This window comes from Phocoena phocoena, chromosome 2 (assembly GCF_963924675.1).
Source record: "Phocoena phocoena chromosome 2, mPhoPho1.1, whole genome shotgun sequence".
Taxonomy (NCBI): Eukaryota; Metazoa; Chordata; class Mammalia; order Artiodactyla; family Phocoenidae; genus Phocoena; species Phocoena phocoena.
This window is the reverse complement of record NC_089220.1, coordinates 86,283,604-86,304,178: the sequence shown is the minus strand read 5'-3', so window position 1 is coordinate 86,304,178 and position 20,575 is coordinate 86,283,604. Positions and strand designations below refer to the sequence as shown.

Below are 20,575 nucleotides of genomic sequence, written 5' to 3'. Positions count from 1 at the left end.
AAACAAATGGGACCTAATGAAACTTCAAAGCTTTTGCACAGCAACGGAAGCCATAAACAAAAGGAAAAGACATCCCTCAGAATAGGATTAAATATTTGCCAACGAATCAATGGACAAAGGATTGATCTCCAAAATATATAAACAGTTCGTGTAGCTCAATATTAAAGAAACAAACAACCCAATCCAAAAATGGGCAGAAGACCTAAATAGACATTTCTCCAAAGAAGACACACAGATGGCCAAGAAGCACATGAAAACTGCTCAACATCACTAATTATTAGAGAAATGCAAATCAAAACTACAATGAGGTATCACCTCACACCAGTTAAAATGGACATCATCAGAAAATCTACAAACAACAAATGCTGGAGAGGGTGTGGAGTAAAGGGAACCCTCTTGCACTGTTGGTGGGAATGTAAATTGATACAGCCACTATGGAGAACAGTATGGAGGTTCCTTAAAAAACTAAAAATAGAACTACCATATGACCCAGCAATCCCACTACTGGGCATAGATCCTGAGAAAACCATAATTCAAAAAGACACATGCACCCCAGTGTTCATTGCAGCACTATTTACAAGAGCCAGGTCATGGAAGCAACCTAAATGCCTGTCAACAGACGACTCGATAAAGAAGATGTGGCACATATATACAATGGAATATTACTCAGCCATAAAAACCAACGAAATTGGGTCATTTGTAGAGACGTGGATGGATCTAGAGACTGTCATACAGAGTGAAGTTAAGTCAGAGAGAGAAAAACAAATATCATATATTAACGCATATATGTGATACCTAGAAAAATGGTACAGATGAATCGGTTTGCAGGGCAGAAATTGAGACACAGATGTAGAGAACAAATGTATGGACACCAAAGGGGGAAAGCGGCGGGGGGGGGTGGTGGTGGTGGTGGGATGAATTGGGAGATTGGGATTGACATGTATACACTGATGCGTATAAAATAGATAACTAATAAGAACATGCTGTAAAAAAAATAATAATAAACAAAAAACAAAAAAACCCTGCCTTTAATCAAAGGAACACTTTCCCTTAAATATAAAAGTAATACATGTTCAAGGCAAAAGCTTGACCAACACCGAAAAGCTCAAAGTAAAGAAAAATTTCCCATAATTTTACCACCTACAGTTAATCTGTAACGTATTGTTTTTTAAGCTTCTTATGTTGCTTTTTAATATCTCATGAATTATTTCCCAATATCCTTTGTCCTTCTGTTGATTACATCAGGATGAGAGGAATAAAGTTTATGTATCTGACTCATTGTAGGATATTTGGGTTGCACTGAATATCCTTATGTTTACATTTTTATACACAAATTATGATTTTTTCTTAGGAAAAATTCCTAGAGGAGGAATCTGTGGATCAAAGGAATTTATGTTTTAAGGCTTTCTTTTATTTTGTAAGAAATGTTGATAAATTGCCCTCAGAAAGGTGTAACACTTTATCCTTCCATCAAGGAGAGGTATACCCATTACTACTGAGAAAATAACAGCATCTCTGCCTGGATTCAAGCCACTCCTCATCCTGGCCCTGCTGCCCTCACAGGCTTTTCTCTCTCCTCCTCCTCTACAGCCCCACTGCCCTCCTGCCAGATTATTCTCCTTGTACCTCACACATGCAAGCTCCTATCCATTCAGCAAACATCTCTGAGCACCCACCAGGAAAAGGCAGGAGATTGTGGAGGTTAAGATTGTGCCTGGGTTTGATCCCAGTCCTCCCATTCCTGCATGTCAGGGACAATATGAACACCTCCATCCACAGGCTGTAAGGACATAAACGATTTCAGACACGTAAAATGCTTCTGACAGTGGCTGGCATGTAGTGAGCGTTCAGCGAACATTAGCTGTAATTATCAGCAATTAGGAACAATGCTCCGTTCTAGGCAAAGGGGGTCCAGGTGTAAGAAGATGGCCAAGGTCTCTGCTTCCGTGGAACTAATTCTAGATGCTATGAAGTGCTCTTCAGAAAATAAAAAGGGTGTTGTGATGGCAGATGATCATAGGGTGGGAGATGGGGCATCATGTTCAGAGGTCAAGGAAAGCCCCTGTGTGATGTTACCTCTGAGCCAAGACCCGAGGCGGAGACGGGCACTCAGGAGAACAGGGCTGGCTTGGTTTTTGATGTCTCAGATGGCAGGAGCTTTGCATCTCAGAGCTCATTGCAGGCAGATGGCTGTTCTAAATTCTCTATTTGTTTTAAGGCTCATAATGCATGGGGATATATTTTGATCCTTTTATATCCTTGTCTTTATCTTAGTCAAGCACCAGGAGTCATGTGGCCGGCCTTTACATCTCTTACTTGTCATTAACCAGCGTGGGCTGGTGGCCAAGGCAAGAAGGACTTGTGGACGTTGCCATGTTTTTTTACTAATTGATTCTGCTTGATTGCCTGCTTTGCTGAACCTCTTCCTAATCCTCTTGGCTTTCTTTGCCTGCTCCCTTGAAGGCCCTCCCTTTTGTTCTCTAAAGTCATTGTCTCCCTGACATGAAAAGCACTTCAGTGAGCCAAATGCATAATTATATTAAGTAAAATAAAAACAAAAAACTGAGTCCCCTAATGGAGAATGAGTTTTCTCCATGCATTGTAAACCTTGGGCATGGAGGGGAAGATATCTTCCTTCTTCCCCCTCCCCTTTCCTTCCTAAACCAATAGTTGGCCTGGGTAAAGGGGAAACTGAGTGGGCTGCCCTTAGGAACAACGCTTTGAGCTGTGGGCAGCGGCCAGGAAAAGGCTGCCCCCAGTCCCGTTCCCCCCCGTGGAGGTGATGCACACACCTGTGTGCTCTTCACTGCCCCTTTCAGGTATCTGATCTTTCAGGATCAAATGGCCATTGGTTGTTATGTATCGGGTGGAGAGGCTTCTGTGAAGGCTCAGTAGGTCCTGGTATGAAAATGCAGGCCCCTCAGGAACAAATGAAATGTATCAGTTTCCACCAGGATCTAGGCTAGTTGCTTTCAAACTTTTTGGCTATAACCCACAATTTATATCATGATCCAGTTATATAATACATAAAATTATGCTTGCTTTTCCTATGTAGGATGCATTGTGATATTTTCTATTCTATTCTTTAAAAAAAGGATTGGTCACATTTCTCTAAATTGCTTTCACGAACTACTAATAGATTAGTCGTGTTTACAAAATGTTGTTTAATAACTCACAGGCATCTGTCTTAGATCTTGCCCTGAATTTTCTCATTCCAATAATATAACTATTTAAGTGCCTAAGTTACATTTAAGAGGTTGAAAAACTTTGTACTATTTGATCCAGTGATTCATCTTTGAATCTGCCTCAAGGAAAGATTGTTACTAGGAGGGAGGGCCAAGGGGCCATCATGCACGTTCTGTTTTCAGCCAGAGGTTTGACAAATTTGTGGGAAAGATGCAAAATGAAAGCTGGATTTGACTTTAGACTGTGAAGGAAATTTAAAAACACCTAATCTAATTTCCTCACCTAAAGAATTAGATGTAATCACAGCTAGTTGAACAACTATACTTAAAGAGTATTTCCTAATGGCTCAGTGTTAACGTGGAAGGAATCTCCAACAATAATACTCCACTGGCCTCTGACTTGAGCCTTAATGCTTAGAACCATCGTATTACCAATGACTTGGCCAAAGACCTGGAAGACTGTTTAGCCAGCTCCCAGATAGTAAGATAAAGCGTTTAGGTGAAATAATTAGGACTCAAAAAAAATCCAGCCAGGTAACAAAGATGGGCTAAAACTATCAAAGTGAACTCATTTAGTGAAAATATAGAGAACTTATGTGAAAAAAGTTCAAAATGCAAATGGCACAAAAACTGGCTGGAGCAAACACGAGTTTTTCCTCTAGGATGCTGTTTGGCAGCATCCCCAGCCTCTACCCACTAGACACACGTAGCAGCCTCTCCCCGAGTTGTGACAACCAAAAATGTCTCCAGACTTTGCCAAATGTCCTCTAGGGGGCAAAATTGCCCCTGTTGAGAACCACTGAGATAAACTGAGGTACTACTGGGGGAAAGGACCTAATGAATTTTTATCACCAGCAAAAGTAGCAAAGCAAATCCAATCTGAGGCTGCATTATTATCAGTACTAAGAGCAACTACTGATGACTGAGTGCTTACCCTGCACCCGCCACTATGCTAAGGTCTTTACTTGTGAGTCCTCACTTAATGCCCACATGAATTCTAGGAAGTAGGAACACCATTGTCACCATTTTTTTGATGTCTAGGGACCTTAAGTGGCTTGCTTAAGGTCTCACAGCCAAGATGGTTAGAGCCTGCACCTTGCCCATTATGCTATGAGAGTTTTAAAATTACACACTAAGTGTACATCCTAGGAAGCAGCCAGTACCCTCATCCACCTGGAACATGGCTGAGAAGCAAGAAATAAGCTGCAAATAACCCTGAGGTGCCCACCCACCCCCATATCCTAAAGCAGGGACTTGCCTGTAGCTGAGGTCCCAGCCTCCAGTCAGCTCATTGACTTAATTCATACAAAATTCGAGTATGCTCTTTCTTCTATCATCAGGATAATAGAGTAATTTTTAGAAAGATTGTCAACAAAAGTGATTAAGAGTACATGGCGGCACTTTGAGGTTAAGTTTCAGTTATCTGGAAATGTTGTGCTGTCTGGGACCCCAGTTCTCAAGCACTGTGGCTCCAGGTCCAGGTCCAGAGGTCACTGGGATCACGATGCTGAAATGCTCTCTGAGGCTGAGTCCTGAGATTAGGGGGCAGGTGGCAGAGGGCTAAGATCTGGACAGCAGTCTTAACCAAGTCAGAGCCAGGTACCATGAAATGTCACGAAGTGTCAGGGGATGCTGAGCCCAGGGAGCCATAGCTGGGCAGTGACCTGTCCCCCCGCCAACCCCCGTCCCAGGGGCAGCCTTGGAGCTCAGGTCTGTCGACCTGTAGAAGGCCAGGAACAACCAGGAGCATCACACGCAGGAGATGGGCCTGCAGTGGCTCATCATGCGCCGCGGTGAGTCCTTCACAATCCAGCTGCGTTTCAACCAACGCTTCCACTCTGGGACTGACTACATCATCTTTGTGGCTGAGACAGATGAGCCCGCCCCTCCCCAAGACAAAATTCACCTCAAGAGCCCCTGCCTCTCCTTTCTGAACTTCCACATTTTTTTTTTTTCCTGCGGTACGTGGGCCTCTCACTGCTGTGGCCTCTCCCGTTGCGGAGCACAGGCTCTGGATGCTCAGGCTCAGCAGCCATGGCTCACGGGCCCAGCCGCTCCACGGCTGTGGGATCCTCCCGGACCGGGGCACGAACCCGCGTCCCCTGCATCGGCAGGCAGACTCTCAACCACTGCGCCACCAGGGAAGCCCTTGCCTCTCCTTTCTGAACTGCCCTCCCCTCTCTTCTCCGGGGACCCTATTAGCGCTGTTAAGAAAAGATTTGGCCAACTCAGCAAACTAAGATTGTGATAATAACAGACAACTTTTAAATACACAACAGGCACTGTGCTAAAAATTCACACACTTTATCTCATTTAATCCCTGTGACAAGACTTTCAGGTGGGTACTACTAAGATCCCATTTTACAGATTGAAAAACTGAGGCCCACAGATCGTTAAGTGCGTGGCCAAGGACACCCAGTGGCAGTAAAAGGATTAGCAAGTGGTAGGAGAAGGTAAGGGTCCTCCCAGTTCCTCTGAAATCATGTCACATAGATTTTGCATCTCACTTTGGGGTCATTCTCTCTTACACAGGACCACAGCCCACCGAGCTGCTGGGAACCTGAGCCACCTTCTTGCTCACCCAGGTCTGACAAGGCAATGTCTGGAGTGCTTCTGACTTCACCATTCATACCAACTCACTCTTTGTCTCCCTTTTCACACCAGCCAATGCAGTCATTGGTCCCTACACTCTGAAGACGGAGATCTCTCAGGGCCCTGGTCACAGCACAACCCACACTCTGGGGACTTTCATCCTGCTTTTTAACCCTTGAAGTGCAGGTATAACTTGCTCACAGGTTGTAATTCTAACTGATCCATTGGGAACACTCTGTGAGGATCTACTTAGAAAGCCCTGAAGATAAAATGCTGCACATCTATGCAATGTGTTACCATGTGCTCACTAAAAATCATCTTTACAGAGAATTTTTAATGGCATGATGAAAATGTTCATGGTGTGATGTTAAGTGAAATCAATTAGGAAATGGAACACATATGATTCTAATTACATATATGTGCCGAGAAAGAGAGCACAGCCAGAATACACTAAAATGTAACGATGGCTGTTTCTGAGTAGTAAGAAGGGGAGATCTTCATTGTCTTCTTTCTGTCATCCATATTTTCCAAATCTCTATGAAAAGCTTGAGGCTTTTATAACCAAGAAAAGATCATCTTTTTTTTAAGTATAGATTATATTGCTGGCCTCTAGAAAAGCACACAGGCTTTTAAGGGGTCCAGTCTTGATTTCTATTGCCATCAACCCATTGCTTATCTGATTATCCAGCAAGATACTGTCATTACTGTTTTTAATTTTATTACTGTTTGTTTTTTGGTTTGGGGCTTTGCCCCCTCTGCTATTCTGAACTGTTCAGAGGATGACATCTACCTGCCAAGTGAAATACTGCTGCAGGAGTATATCATGATGGACTATGGCTTTGTTTACAATGGTCATGAAAGAGTCATCACCCCCTGGCCCTGGAACTATGGGCAGGTAACACTGTCACTTGAAGTGGGCCTTAGACAACTCTATTAGGTTATGAAGTGCCACTAACAGAAGTCAGGATGTGCAGTGCTGGACCAATTTCCCTTCCAGTGAGAGGCACAAGGAGGGAAGGGGAGATGTCTTTCCTTCTCAGTTTTTAACATTTTATGAAAAACTTAAAACATGGAGGTTCAGGCTACTATAATGAAACTCCATGAACCTCTTACCTTCAATAGTGATCAATTTATGGTGTATTTTGTTTCATCTAATCAGGGATTTGCAAACTATAGCCTGTGGGCCAGATGTGGCCCACTGCCTGTTTTTGCATGGCCCAAGAGTTTAGAATGGTTTTCATACTTTATAAACTGCTGAAAAAAGAATTTTTAAAAAATAACACAGTTGGGCTTCCCTGGTGGCGCAGTGGTTGAGAGTCCGCCTGCCCATGCAGGGGACGCGGGTTCGTGCCCCGGTCCGGGAAGATCCCACATGCCGCGGAGCGGCTGGGCCCGTGAGCCATGGCCGCTGAGCCTGCGCGTCCAGAGCCTGTGCTCCGCAACGGGAGAGGCCACAAAAGTGAGAGGCCCGTGTACCGCAAAAAATAATAATAATAATAAATAAAATAAAAAATAACACAGTCATCCCTTAGTATTTGCAGAGGATTGGTTTCAGGACGCCTCCACAGATACCAAAATCCAAGCATGCTCAAGTCCCTTATATAAAGTGGCATAGGCCGCTCTCGCCTTCTGAGATGGCCCATGCTGTGTCTGTGGAGTGTGTTTCTCTCTAAATAAATCCACTTCTTACCTATCACTTTGTCTCTCACTGAATTCTTTCTGCCATGAGACATCAAGAACCTGAGCTTCATTAAGTCCTGAAACCAGATACTGAAACCCCTGCCAGGTGGGAGAAGTTAACTGTATGCTGCCACAACTGGCAGGACCCAGGACCGGTTGGAACCAGAAGGTTGATGATGCTGACTCCCATTTACCTCACCCCAACCAATCAGAAGAAAGTCCATGAGCTGATCACACCCTCCTCTTTGAACCATTACTATAAAACTCCTCACTACCCCCTCCAGCTCGGGACACTCAGTTTTGAGAGCATTAGCCCTCTGTGCCCCCCTTTGCTTGGCAAAGCAATAAAACTATTCTTTTCAACTTCACCCCCCAATAAATAAATAAAAAATAAAGCGGCATAGTATTTGCATATAACCTATGCACAACGTCCCATGTACTTTTAAATCATCTCTAGATACTTATAACACCTAAAACAATGTAAATGCTATGTAAATAGTTGCTGGCACTGTGCAGCAAATTCACGTTTTGCTTTTGGGAATTTTCTGGAATTTTTTTCCCTAATATTTTTGATCCTACTGGTTGAATCCATGGATGTAGAATCCACGGACACAGAGGGCCAACTGTATTTTGTGATGTGCAAATTATATGAAGTTCAAACTTCGGTGTCTAATAAACAGCATTTCATTGGAACACAGCTATGCTCATTCATTTAGGTATCATCTGTGGCTGCTTTCATGCTACAATGGCAGAATTGAGTAGTTGAGACAGAAACCCTATGGCCTGCAAAGCCTAAAATATTTATTATCTGGTCCTTTACAGAAAAACTTTGCCGATCCCTGGTGTATTCTCCCCCATTCCTCGCATCTCATCACTGGATTTTTGGGAAGCAAATTACCATATCATTTAATCGAGTAATACTTCCAAATATAGTTCTAAAAGATGATGACTCTCTGAAAAACTGAGCCACAATACAGTATTATAACTGAAATAATGAACAGCAATTCTTTAATAACACCAAATATCCAGTTAAGGTACACAGCGGGGGACCTTTGACTCTGGGCAACTTTTCTACTCTCAACCACCAGCCGTGGCTGGGATAGTTTCTCTCGGCCTCCCACTGCCTTCTCAGCCCTGTCCACACCCACCGGGAGGGAAGAGTGGGTTGGGGACAGGAAGCAGGGAGCCTTGCTGAGGAAGATCAGGTTCCCTGTTCTCCAACAACTTGTGTAATTTTTTGAAACTTAGAAAAATACCAGGGTATTTGGTAGCCAAAAGGGTTACGACACATGTAGCAAATACATGTTGTAGCCGTATGTCATGAGTGTACACAGGCTTCTCCTGTGCTCACACCATCAGCACTGAACCCTCTACCTGATTTGAAGGTTCTCCACGCTCTTCCCCCTCTCCTCACATGCCTGGCCTTATATGTATGCATCCGATCTCTTCCTATTCTCGCAAGTCCTCCAGAAGGAAAATCTCTGAGCCTCTGTCTCTGGTACCCATCACGCCCAAAGACGTTGGGTGAATGCCTCCACCCCGCTCTCTTCCTGTCTACCTTGTCCTTCCAAGCCCACCGGCTCCAATAGCCTTCTCTGATGCCTTCAGCTGACTCGCATCTTTCCAAATTCCATTTGCATTTTCCATCAGAAACACACAGGTTAGTTCTTCAAAATTCTGAATCTTAACACATTCCCAACTTGACTTACAAGCTCTTTGAAGGCAGGAACTTGTCTGATATTTAGTCCCACCCCAAACGTCGGTGTTACTGACTTGGCTTCAGAATTCTAGACGTTTTTACTCTTCTCTTTGTCCTTCCTTGAAATCCCCTGGACGTTTGAAGAGGACATGATAGATATCTGCTTTCAGATTCTGAACAAAAGCCTGTACTTCTTAGAGAACCCAACCAAAGACTACTCCCAGTGGAACAATGTGGTGTGTGTCTGCAGGGTGGTGAGCGCCATGGTAAGGCCAGAAGCTTCCCCGGCCCTGCCTGAGCTCCCCCCCACCCCACCCCACCACCGCACCGCGAAAACCCACCTGTCTCTCCTCTGCAGATCAACAGCAATGATGACAGCGGTGTGCTGCAGGGGAGCTGGAGAGAAGACTACTCCCCGGGGGTCAGCCCACTGGAGTGGACGGGCAGCGTGGCCATCCTGTGACAGTGGGCAGCCAGGGTCGGGCAGCCTGTGAGGTATGGGCAGTGCTGGGTATTTGCAGCTGTTATGGGTACCGGTGAGTGAGGGGGAGATGGGAATGCAGAATCACTTATTGACTCTTCGTGATAACTCTTCGAGGTTGGGCTGGGATTATCTCCACTTCACCTGAGTTAACTGTGGCCTGTCCACAGCCCCATGGCTAAGGAGTGGTGGTCACTTGACTCTTAACCAGCACACTCTATAGTCTCAAGGAATCCTGCAATAACCAAGGAAGGTGTGACCTGCTGCAATCACTCTTCAATCTCCTTGATGGAGCAGTTAGGCTATTAAAATGGTCACCTGGATAAAGGAGCTTGTGGTCCCAAAGTGGAGGCAAAACTGGCTTCTTTCTGACACCTGCTCAGGCTTCTCAGCTCAAGGTGAGCCTGGAGTCAGGGGCAGGTTGAGGGAAGCTTGAAGTGCAAGCAGATAATCTGGAAGCCTGATCTCATCTGTGGGCAGAGCTGGTGGCTCCCAAACACTTCTCAGAGGGATTCTTGAGGAGTTACAGTTAGAGATTTACTACTTTGCTGACTACCCTTAAGGAGCATCCATGTTTTATGCATTATCAGTTATTTACAGTTTAGTCCCAAGTCATTGATCAGATAGATTATCTGTGAAGATGAGGGAAAGATGGAAAGCACTGTGGTGCCTGCCTATCTTCCCCCAAGAGGCAGGAGTACCTTGCACAGTGCTGCCTGTTACATTGTGATGCTCAAGAAATGTTTACTGGACCGATGTGTTGACTCTGAGTTGGAGAACGAGGGAGCACAGAATGGGGAGGACAGAGACAGGGTCCAAAGACAAAGTTCTAGATTTTTCTGAGAGGGGCAACATAGCTTGGCAGTTACGTACAGGTGCTACAGACAGTGGAGGGGTTTAAATATGAGTGTTCAAATCAAGTGACCTCATTTTGTTCATTTGTTTTCACGGGAAAATGCTCAGCACAGTGCCAGTATTTAGTACAGCCAAATTTGCCTTGGGCTGGGATGTCCCTGACTAGGCAGGTGTTAAGGAGGAGGGCTCAGGCCTTTAGACCCTGCAAAGAGAGGGAGAAGGTCTAAGTCTGCATCTTTGCTCCACCTCTGAGCCTCTCCCCACGGCTAGGCCCTAGAGTCTACGACCTTTGGGTGAGGGGAAAGCTGCTCCTGCCAAGTTGCCTCTGGCCACTTGCAGCCCTGGTCTAACTCTCACCAAGGGTTAAGGGTTTGTGAAAGCCGAGGAGCTGTGCTGGCAGTGGATAGGCGACTGTGGACAGGTGGCGTCCTTTGGGGATCTTCAATGAATCGAAACAAAAAGATTGGTCATTCTTAATAGTCCTCTTACATTTCAAAGCATTGTAATCCTCCCAGCAGCCTCAGTGGGCACCATCTGCTCCTAAGCAGGACAAGGGTGGGAGAAACCTCTCTCTAAACTCACCTTGCTTGCTTCCACACCTGGCTGTCGGCTTAATTTCATCTGGCCCTGGTCAAATGTGTGTGGTGGTGGTGGTGGTGGGGATGACAGTGATGTAGTGGCTGCTTTGTGTGATTCCTGAGAAGCCACAAGAGGGTGCTGTTGTCTTATCAAAGATGGTCATTGCCTCGTACATGCAAGGTTCCCTTCGTCGCTGTCTTCCATGTATCTCCATAAGTCTATCTGGCTCTTCTATCTGTGCTTTGATTTCTTTCTTTCCTCCAAACCCTTTTATTTGAGTATAATTACAGATCCAGAATTTCAGAACTGAAAATCATCTGGTCCAGCTCTTCATTTTGTTACATATAAGAAGACTAAGGGCCAGAGAAGTTAAGCCAGTTACCTAAGGTCACACAGCTTCTCTTCTGGCCATAGCATAGGTCTAATTTTTAAAATTTTTCTTTCGAATTATCAAATGTTTAGGTTCTCTTTTTTTAGTTTGGAAAGCTGCTGAATGGAAAAATCCCTAAATGATAAATTGAGTTGTTGTTAATTGTTAAGTGACCCTCAAATGATTTCTTTCTCCTGGTGGAATGGAGACTATGGATAGGGCAGGTAGGCCACAAGGTTCTGGGCTTGGGTGAGGTGCTTTGAGGATAAAGGAGTTACAGGTATGGATCTGCAAGAATCTTGGCCTTTTTTTCTCCTCCAGCTTGAAAGTGAGAAAGTATGCTCATGAAACCAATGATTCTTCTTGAAATAAACTGTTAGTCCCCATGCTTTTCTTCTCTTTAGTAATGAGATGCTTAGGTGTTCCAACCCGTGTCATTTCCAATTTCCATTCTGCACACAACGTGGATGCAAACTTGACCATCGACACCTACTATGACCAACATGCAGAGATGCTGCCAACTCAGAAACGGGACAAAATATGGTAAGGGGCACTGTCTCCTACAGGTCTCTGTTCCGTTCCAGGTAGGGTAGGAAAATTCTGGCCTGATGCTGTCTGGCCTTGAGGAAATATTGCCCCGTACATTGTTGCCGATGCTCAGAGAATAAGTCCCCCAGCCAGAAAGCTGTTCTGGCTAATCAGATCACCACATCAAGCTCATTTCAGAGACAGAAGACTATGGGATAATGTATTCTGAAGCTGGCAACCAAATGAATAGGTTGTGTGTCCTCTGAATACTGACCTCAAAATCTGTTTCATCTTACTCTTCCTTCTTTGAGCCTTTCTGTTTCAGAAAACAGAGCACATTTCTCTGTTTCTCTGTCAGGGCAAAGCCAGGACTAGCTGCCTCTGCATATTTCCTTTGGTCTCTGCTGACTTCTCCTCTCCCTGCCCCACTCCCTCTCTGCAGGCATGTGTATATATGTCTGTGTGTGTCTCTGTGTGTCCCTTTATTTTTGGATCTCTAGTCGCTTCCTTTCTCCTCTGCTCTACCCCACATCTGATTTCCTGTTTTTGCTTTTCCAGCCAGTTTCCAGGTGAGACCTTTGAATTGTATGAGAACTAGCTGCTGTCCTTGGAGCTCCCTCCCTCTCTGTGCTCCTCGAGGGCTGAAACTTCTCTGGGTCAATGAGCAGTAGTGTATCTAGGAAGGACATGTCACTTGTGTAGAATTCTGTCTGTGAGCACGTAAGCTGAATCTAATCATGAAGAAACAGCAGGCAAGTCCAAAATGAGGGCCACTCTGATAAAAATAAATAAATAAATAAATAAATAAATATTGTATTCAAAATGTCAATGTGATAAAACAAAGCCGGAAGAACTCTTCCAGATCAAAGGACGCAAAGGGTATTGGTCAACTAAATGCCATGTGTGATCCTGGACTGGGTGGAAAAGAATGCCACAGAGCTGCAGTCCCCAACCTTTTTGGCACCAGGGACCGGTTTTATGGAAGACAATTTTTCCACGGAAGGGGTGGGCGGCGATAGTTCAGGCGGTAACGCAGGTGATGGGGAGCGGCAGATGAAGCTCTGCTCACTCGCCGCCGCTCACCTCCTGCTGTGCGGCCCAGTTGCTAACAGGCCATGGGCCGGTACCGGGGGTTGGGGACCCCTGCCATAGAGGACATTATTAGCTGACAACATTGAAATATAGACAGTAAAGTAGATAAAAGGATAGTATCAATTTTTTTTTTTTGCGGTACGCAGGCCTCTCACTGTTGTGGCCTCTCCCGTTGCGGAGCACAGGCTGCGGACGCGCAGGCTCAGCGGCCATGGCTCACGGGCCCAGCCGCTCCGCGGCATGTGGGATCTTCCCAGACCGGGGCACGAACCCGTGTCCCCTGCATCGGCAGGCGGACTCTCAACCACTGCGCCACCAGGGAAGCCCAAGGATAGTATCAATATTAAATGTGTGAGGTTGATAACTGTACAAGAGTACACAAGGGAAGATCCCTATTCTAAGAAATTTTCATATCCACACTGAAAGAAAGCTAGTGATAAAGCAAATGGGGCAAAATGCTAACAATAGATGAACTGGGTATATGGGTGCTCTTTGTACTATTCTTGCAACTTTATTATAAGCTTGAAATTACTTCCAAATAAAATGTAGAAAAAAAAAAAAGAAGAAACAATGATATAAAGCACTCAGTATAGGGTTTGATACCTGGCAAATCCTCTGAAAACGCGAGTCCTTTTCTCCTTACTGCTTTCTGCAGGAATTTCCATGTCTGGAATGAGTGCTCGATGATCCAGAAAGATCTCCCTCCAGGATACAACGAGTGGCAGGTTCTGGACCCCACTCCCCAGCAAACCAGCAGTGGTAAGAGCAGACCATTGTGGAAGGGTCTGGGCTCTGTGGGGACGCCGGTCAGGGTGACTGACCCAGTGAGCAGGAGGCCAGAAAGGAATGATGCCTTTCCCACTTCATCCGCTTTCCAAAGTCGTAGCAGAGACAACTTCGGGTCAGGGGTCTAACTTTGCCTTTGACGGTTGGGTGAGCTGATGAGTCACTGGACCTCTCAGTTGTTTCCTCACCTGTAAAGTAGGGAAGATGAAGGTGATGACTGCTGCTTCCCAGGACGGCTGTGAGCATCAGATGAATTAATGGGAACTGGAGAGCACCCCATGGATGAGGGTCATTAATGCCACTGCCCCTCCCCATCCCATCTCCCTACCTCTACCTCCCATGGCCAGGACCCGCTGGCCCTGGTCCATATGTCAGCAGCCAAGTTAATGGTCCACAACTCCTGTCCCCTGAACAGGGTTGTTCCACTGTGGCCCTGCCTCCGTAAAGGCCATCAGGGAAGGGAAGGTCCACCTGCCCTACAACACCCCATTTGTGTATGCTGAGGTGAACGCCGATGAAGTCGTTTGGCTGTTGGAGGATGCGCAGGCCCAGGAACTCCTGGCCCATATCATCAGTTCCATCAGGAAGGAAATCAGCACCAAGATGGTAGGGTCAGACCAGAGCCAGAACATCACCAGCTCCTACAAGTACCCAGAAGGTGCCTGGGGCCCCAGATTTTCAGGGAGGGGGGCAGCTGTAACCTCCTTTGTGTTGCCTCCCAAAGGACATGAGGATGGCTCTCACGTTGAAACCATCACCACCTAATCACTGCCTCCGCAAAAGATGACAAAAAACACCATCCAGTGCTTATAATCAGGAACTCATTTAACCCAAATTTTTGGCAACTCTCTGAGGCAAGGAAATATCCCTGGGCTATATGTGACTGAACTGAGCACGAAGAGATGAAGGGACTGTGATAGAGCAAGGGTTTGAGCCCAGCACCAAGCAATACCAATCCCCTCGTTCCAGCCATGATGCTGTATTGTCTCCTTAGGCAGCTATTCTTTGTGGCTGAGGCTTCGGGAGGGGACCTGGGAGTTGCTGGGTGCCTTGTTTCCAGCAAGAAGTTCATTGGTTCTCCTGACCCCTCCCCACTGATGTCTTTCCTGGCTCTCCTTTCTGTCAGGATCCCGTGAGGAGCGATCTGTGTTCATGAAGGCCTCCTGGAAAATGCTGGGCCCTTGGAAGGCCCCTTCACCCTTCCTGGACCTGCTGGGGTCTGGGGGCTTTGAGGATCAGCTGGCACAGCTGCAGCTTTACCTGACCAGAAAGGCTGAGTGGGGCCAGGATCTGCTGCCGAAGCTTAATGCCGGGAGTCTGGCAGATAGAGCCCAACCCCAGGGGCCCATCCGCCTGGTGATGCATTTATGTGCGCAGACCCTGCTGCACGACGGTGGCACCTGGGAGCCCCTCTGGAGACAAATAGTGCACTTGACCCTGGACTTCGGGGAGGGTGAGTATGAGGCAGGCCTGGAAAGGCACATACAGGGAGGGAAGCTTGGGGCCGTGAACAAGTCACCCACACACACACGCACGCACACACACGCATGCACACACACGCACGCACAGCACATACGCACACACACACACGTTGGGCAGTGAAGCTGCTGTTGGCAGGAGATTGAATGTCAGGTACTGTACCTCTGATGCCATCCCACCAGGTGAAATACAGCAGTGACCTCGGGGGGTCAGGGGCGCAGGGTAGCACCATCTGTCTCTCTCTCTTACACACACACACAAACACTTTCACACACGCACATAGGCTCATATTCTCTCTCAAACACAAACTATTATTTCCTTTCTCCCACATACACGTTTTCACTCTCTCTTTCCGAGACCCATTCCTGGACTCAAGATGTATTTTGTCTGTGCTTAGAGACACAGTGGCTGCTCTTGCTACCCTACAATTATAGAAACAAACTGATGGATGAAAAGCTGATCTGTGTGTCTGGCATCGCCAAGGTGGAGGAGACAGGGAGGTCCATGCTGGTCCTAAAAGATATCTCCCTGGGGCCTCCCCGCTTATCTACTGAGGTAAGGCATCTGGACAGAGATGGGGCCCAGGGGCCCTCTGACTCACCCAATTCAGGGGCTGGGGGCACAGCAGCTAACAAGGCACAGTCCCTGCCTTGGACACCAAACAGTTGATTAAAGTGCAGTATGGTGTGGTCCCTTGCACTCTGTGCAAAGGGAAGGCTTCCCAGAGGAGGTGACATTTTACAGAAGATGCACAGGAAGACACTCTAGAGAAACGAGGTGGAGTTGAAGGCATTTTAAGTAACGAAGTAGCTTTGCAGAGGCAAAGAGACAAGAAAGGTGGTATCTGGGAGATGGAGTAGAGAAGACAGGTTTGAGAGAGACTCAGGCCAAATTCCTTGTCACCTGATAAGACAGGGGTGACAAGAAAGAAGGAAACAAATGAAAGGTGAGCCTCACATTTCACATTCAGAGGCTTGAGTGGCTGGCAAGGCAGTTGCATGAGGAACGAATACAGGTGAAGGAAGGGTAAATGGGGGAGGGCAGGGATGACTTCCATGTCCTATAACCAGGGTTTTTCTTCCTCTGAAGCCTCCTTTCCCCACTTTCCCCTCCTACCTGAAGGCCTTGCCCACTGCCTAATCCCCACCTGACTGTGCACCTGGTGGATCTGTGAACAGCACCCTCCACCCCCACCAGAAACAGATGTGAGTGGCTCCACATCATAAACCGTCTGGCCACCTGACAGTTTTCACCTAGACATGCGGTGAGGTCATCAGGCCAAGTGATGCCAGGCAGCCTTCATGAGTGGGGAGGGGGTAACAGTGGGCAGAATCACAAGAGCAGACACAAGCCTGGGGCTGAGGTGAGGGCCCTGCCCATTACACAAAGCCCTGGTTACAACAGGATCCAATGCAAACACATCAGGTGCCAAGTAGGCTATTAATTGGTCCCCATTGCTAAGGAACCCCGGGATGATTTGTGTGACCATCCTGGATGCCAAAGCTATTTTGACCTTGTTCAACTTTGGCACACTCACTAGAGTACAAAGGACATGTTTCTTTTCTTTGAATTCCAGAGAAGTCAGGATGTGTTCTTCCTTCTCCTCGATTCTCTCTGGTTGAGCCAGAACGTGCCCCCAGTATGATCTGGGTGGTCGGGTCATTTCAGTTCAACACTCGTTTACCAAATATCCATCATTTGGCTGGTACTGTGCTAGGCACTGGGGCTCTAGAAGTGAGTAGGATGGATCCCTGCCTCCCACTCACAAGTCAAGGCCATGCTGCGCTATGACACAGACCTCACATGTGATGCACTGAATACACCTGGAGAAACTCAGGGTCTGCTAATGTATATGAAGACAGAGCAGCATGGGAGGAAGATCCTGACTGGGGTCTAGGACACCTGGGTCAGGTCCTTCTCTGCCATTAACATATCCTGCAACTTGGGCCTCAGAATGACATCACCAGTGGCACATGGATGGCACACATGACACCACTTCCTTATCCCATGCCTGTGTCAGACACTACTAATCAATCATGACCCTCTTACTGGCTTTGGATTGTCCTCAGGATCCTTTTAAACACACCATTCCTATCAGCCACAACTAACGGATTGGAGCTGGCACTTAAATTGAAATCTAATTGCCATCCTGAGCTAGGTGACGGGGAGGGAAATAGATTTCACTTGGTGCCAATTCCCAGTTGGTGGTGGCTTCCAGTAGTACTGTGAGCTCCTAAGGCAGGCCAGTGTATGTGTTAACCGTGAATACTGTGGGCTCATGTTCTCGACCCTGCAGCGTCTTCGTGCTAAGTGAGCAGTCCCTGGTGGTCATCAGAGGGATGGGGAAGTGAGGTTGCTGAACTGAGTGCGGACATGAGGCCAGTTGCCCATGATATCCCCGTCTTCTCTCCACACAGGTGTCCGAGAGGGCCAAGGTGGGCAAGGCCCTGAGAGTCCACATCTTGTTCACCAATACCCTCTCGGTGGTTCTGAGTCACTGCACAATGGTTCTGGAGGGCAGATAACAAATGAGTAAGTACCATGGCTATCCACCTGCCTCATGCTGGTTTTAGATAAGGGGATGCCTCGTGGGGTCATAGGATGGTCATAGTCTCCTGGATGCTGCCTCCTTTCCCCCACCTTCCCACCTCCTTGGGGAAGGTTGAACTCAGTGGTGTTGAGGGTGGTGGGGGGAGGTGTGGGACGTGCTACCAACGAAGAGAGGAAACCAGATCACCCACCCAAGCAGTTACTCAAGGCTCTTGTGGGGCCTTTAGGGACTTTCCACCCCCTCACTTGTTCCCGTAAACCAATTCTTCTCCCTATCGTGCGCCACTCCTTCTCCCTATCGAAACCAATTCTTCTCCCTATCGTGCGCCACTCCTTCTCCCTATCGAAACCAATTCTTGGAGTTTTTCAGTTGACGGGGACTTGCCAGACAGCAGGTAATTTTCCAGTTGCCCGTAACAGGTATACGCCCTAACCGCCACAATGAACAGACAACTATAACGGCCAGAAGGTGGGACAAAAGTTCCTAAGCCAATGAATTCAAAAGTCACCACATTTACCCAATCATTGTGAGAATATACCCGCCCTATGAGTAAATAAACCTATAAAAAGTATGTGATTCCGCTTTTAGGGGTTCCCCATCGGCCTCCTGCGTGAGGTTCAGGGAACCCCGGTGCATCGGCTCCTAATAAACCTCTTGCATGTTGCAGCGGCTCTCGACTCTTGGCGGTTCTTGGGCGAGTTGGAATCCCTCGTAGACCGTTTGGGTCTAACATTTGGGGGCTCGTCCGGGATCCCCTCTCGCCCCCGGGTCACAAGAACATCGGGAGTCGGAGGTATCAGGTAGGCTCGAGCCCAATTGTCTGTTTGTTTGTCGTTTGTTTGTTGCTAGCCGCCATTAGGAAAAAGCCGTGCGAACCGGCTTGCTGTGGAATCTGTATTGGACTCCTGGCTAGGCAGACGTGCCGAAAGCTGGTGTCCACGGGCCCCGGGGGACGCCCTGGTGGTCCATCTGGAAGGAGAAACAAATTTTGTCTCCCCTTCATCTGGTTCTGGCAGGTTATATAAGCTGCCATCTGAATTTGAGTTGGTTTCGGGTTTAAGTTCGCGGCGGCTGGTTCTGGCAGGTTATATAAGCTGCCATCTGAATTTGAGTTGGTTTCGGGTTTAAGTTCGCGGCGGCTGGTTCTGGCAGGTTATATAAGCTGCCATCTGAATTTGAGTTGGTTTCGGGTTTAAGTTCGCGGCGGCAATATCAATGTGTGTCTTTTGAAATTTTATTGTTTTTCTGTACTATTATCTTTCTTTTGACGGACGACAATGGGACAAACTATGACGACGACTCTTTCTCTTACCCTAAGCCACTGGACCGAAGTTAGGGCTAGGGCCCACAACCTTTCGGTAGAAGTAAGGAAAGGAAAATGGCAAACGCTGTGTACCTCTGAGTGGCCTACATTTCAGACAGGGTGGCCACCCGAAGGATCTTTTTTGTTAGATAAGGTTGGGCTAGTCAAGTCTAGGGTCTTTAACACAGGACCCCACGGACACCCAGACCAGATACCATATATCTTGGTCTGGGAAGATCTAGTTCTCTCCCCGCCTCCGTGGGTCCGGCCCTTTGTTTCCTCAACAGGCACGTCTGCATGCGCTCCAGCACAATCGGAGATATTGGCCCTGAAGAAAACCCCAGACACGGAAAAGTCATCTGCTGCCCCGGACCCGCCAAAGGCGATATATCCTGACCTGCAGTCTGATTTGCTTCTTCTAGATTCCCCACCTCCTTATCCTCCGGCCCTAAATCCCATGTCGCCCCTAGGACCCCCAGCTTCACAACCCTCCGCACCAGTAGGGCCACCTGTTATGGCGGAAAGGGGGGGTCCCTCGGCGGGCACCAGAAGCCGGAGGGCTGTTTCCCCGGATTCTACTGCTTTACCCCTTAGAGAATATGGCCCCCCCGATAACCACGGGAATAGGCCCCTTCAATACTGGCCCTTTTCCTCTGCAGATCTTTATAATTGGAAGATGCATAACCCTACTTTCTCTGAAAACCCACAGGCTCTTACTGCTTTAATAGAGTCTCTTGTCTTCTCCCACCAACCCACCTGGGATGATTGTCAACAGCTCCTCCAGACTCTCCTCACAACTGAGGAGAGGCAACGGGTTCTCCTGGAGGCTAAAAAGAATGTGTTAGCCGCCAATGGACAACCTACCCAGTTGCCTAACGAGATTGATGCCGGGTTTCCACTCGTCAGGCCGAATTGGGACTTTAATACCCCGGAAGGTAAGGAGCACCTGAAAATGTATCGCCAGGCTCTGGTGGCGGGTCTCCATGGAGCGGCCAGGCGCCCCACGAATTTGGCTAAGGTAAGAGAGGTAACTCAGGGGCCCCAGGAATCGCCAACCGTGTTCCTAGAACGCTTAATGGAGGCTTTTAGACGATTCACTCCTTATGATCCAACCTCTGAGGAACATAAGGCCACCATAGCAATGGCCTTTATTGACCAGGCGGCCCCTGATATTAGAAAGAAGTTACAAAGGCTGGATGGCCTACAAGGTTTCTCCCTTCAGGACTTAGTAAAAGAGGCAGATAAGGTATATTATAAGAGGGAGACAGAAGAAGAAAGAGAAGAAAGAAAGCAGAAGGAACAAGAGGCTCGTGAGGTAAGATGAGATAAGAGGCAAGAAAGACATTTGAGTAAGATACTGGCCACTGTAGTCAGAGGAGGAAACAGTAGAGACAG

General features: G+C 47.3%; 1 protein-coding gene across 1 annotated transcript in view; it reads left to right on the top strand.

Annotated features, from left to right (window-relative positions):
- The first annotated feature begins 1,925 nt into the window (after positions 1-1,925).
- The window catches only part of LOC136118449 (protein-glutamine gamma-glutamyltransferase 5-like), a 67,214-nt gene continuing 48,564 nt past the window's right edge, over positions 1,926-20,575 (top strand). Inside the window, 2 exon segments of the mRNA XM_065871713.1 lie at positions 1,926-2,021; positions 4,912-5,060. Of these exon segments, the coding sequence (XP_065727785.1) occupies positions 1,926-2,021; positions 4,912-5,060 (245 nt within the window).